At 50.8% G+C, this 1,252-nt stretch overlaps 1 protein-coding gene across 1 annotated transcript in view; it reads left to right on the top strand.

The window, feature by feature from the left end:
- The window catches only part of LOC107298985 (DLA class II histocompatibility antigen, DR-1 beta chain-like), a gene marked incomplete at its 3' end in the record, with an annotated part of 6,148 nt that extends 4,899 nt beyond the window's left edge, over window positions 1–1,249 (top strand). The window contains exon 3 of the mRNA XM_015828343.1: window positions 975–1,249. Within this exon, the coding sequence (XP_015683829.1) occupies window positions 975–1,249 (275 nt within the window). The remainder of the gene's footprint in view (window positions 1–974) is intronic.
- Between the last annotated feature and the right edge of the window lie 3 nt (window positions 1,250–1,252).

Below are 1,252 nucleotides of genomic sequence, written 5' to 3'. Positions count from 1 at the left end.
AAGGCGCATTCCCCTTTAAGAATTAGCTACTGGCTAGAAAGGAAAGTTAAGGAGCGCAGTGGGCACTTAAGGAAGAAAAATAAATGTAGTAAGTATGGCTGCTGGCTAAGGAAGCCTCCCCAAATGGCTCCATTCATAAGTAAAGGAATGCTACAGGCAAAATCCATTCAGGAGAAAAATACTTCAAAATCCCTTGCAGCAAAACTTACAGCTAACAATAGCAGAGCAATAGAAGCTAACAAGAGACATCAACCATCAGCCAAATAGAAATTGCCAAACACTCCTTAAGACCACAAAGCCCACATTGCACAAATCCCAGAACTTCAAAGTCACAAAAGCACATAAGAATCCTTCCACTCTCCATCTCCCTCCGTGATTCACCTCCAGACGGTGCTGCCTTTCTTCATTGCTGCCTTTCTTCATTGCTGCCTTTCTTCATTCCTCATTGAGGGCAAACCCTCCTCCCTACGTTCCTTGCCTCTTGGTGTCTGCCAGCACATGTGGCTGCCAAAGAAGTTGTAGATCCACTTGTGGCCGGCCTGCTTGATTTCCTCTCCTCTCCCCCCACCCTCCTCCTCCTTTCCATTCCGTGAAGCTAGAGCTGACTCCTCCTCCTCCCAAGGCTGCTTCTTTTTCTCTCTCTTCTTCTCCCGGCCCAAACTGCCTCCTTTTATAGCCTCTCCTGTCTCCTCCTTTCTCATGGGGGAGGAAATTCCTTCTGTCCTGGGGCGTTTCCAGTATTTATTCCTGTTGGACTTGTGCAATTTGATGATGGAAACTGATCCCAACCAGGAACGATTTATGTTTTTCCATCTTTCAGGATCCCATTTAATTTCTTGCTGCAATTTGCTTTGGAAATGACTTAAAACAAATAATATTTTCAGGACTGAAAAGGGCTCTTGGCCTGAATTAACCAACTTGGTCTCCTGTTCTGGCCCCTCCTGTGTCTCCCCCATGTCCCTCCTCCCATCCAGCCAAGCCCACCGTCTCCATCTCCCCCACCAAGCTGGACCCCGCTTCCCCCAACACCATCCTCTTCTGCATCGCGAGGGGATTCTACCCCGTGGAGATCGAGGTCCGGTGGCTGAAGAACGGGCGGCCGGAAGAGGGCGTGGCCTTCGGGGAGGAGCTCCAGAATGGAGACTGGACCTACCAGCTCCAGGTGATGCTGGAGACCCAGCCCCAGCGGGGGGACGTCTACACCTGCCAGGTGGAGCACGCCAGCCTGGAGGCCCCCATCACCGTCCAATGG

The sequence above is a fragment of the Protobothrops mucrosquamatus genome, unplaced genomic scaffold, assembly GCF_001527695.2.
Source record: "Protobothrops mucrosquamatus isolate PMUCROS unplaced genomic scaffold, P.Mucros_1.0 scaffold4413, whole genome shotgun sequence".
NCBI lineage: Eukaryota > Metazoa > Chordata > Lepidosauria > Squamata > Viperidae > Protobothrops > Protobothrops mucrosquamatus.
This window is presented reverse-complemented; position numbering and strand designations above follow the sequence as displayed.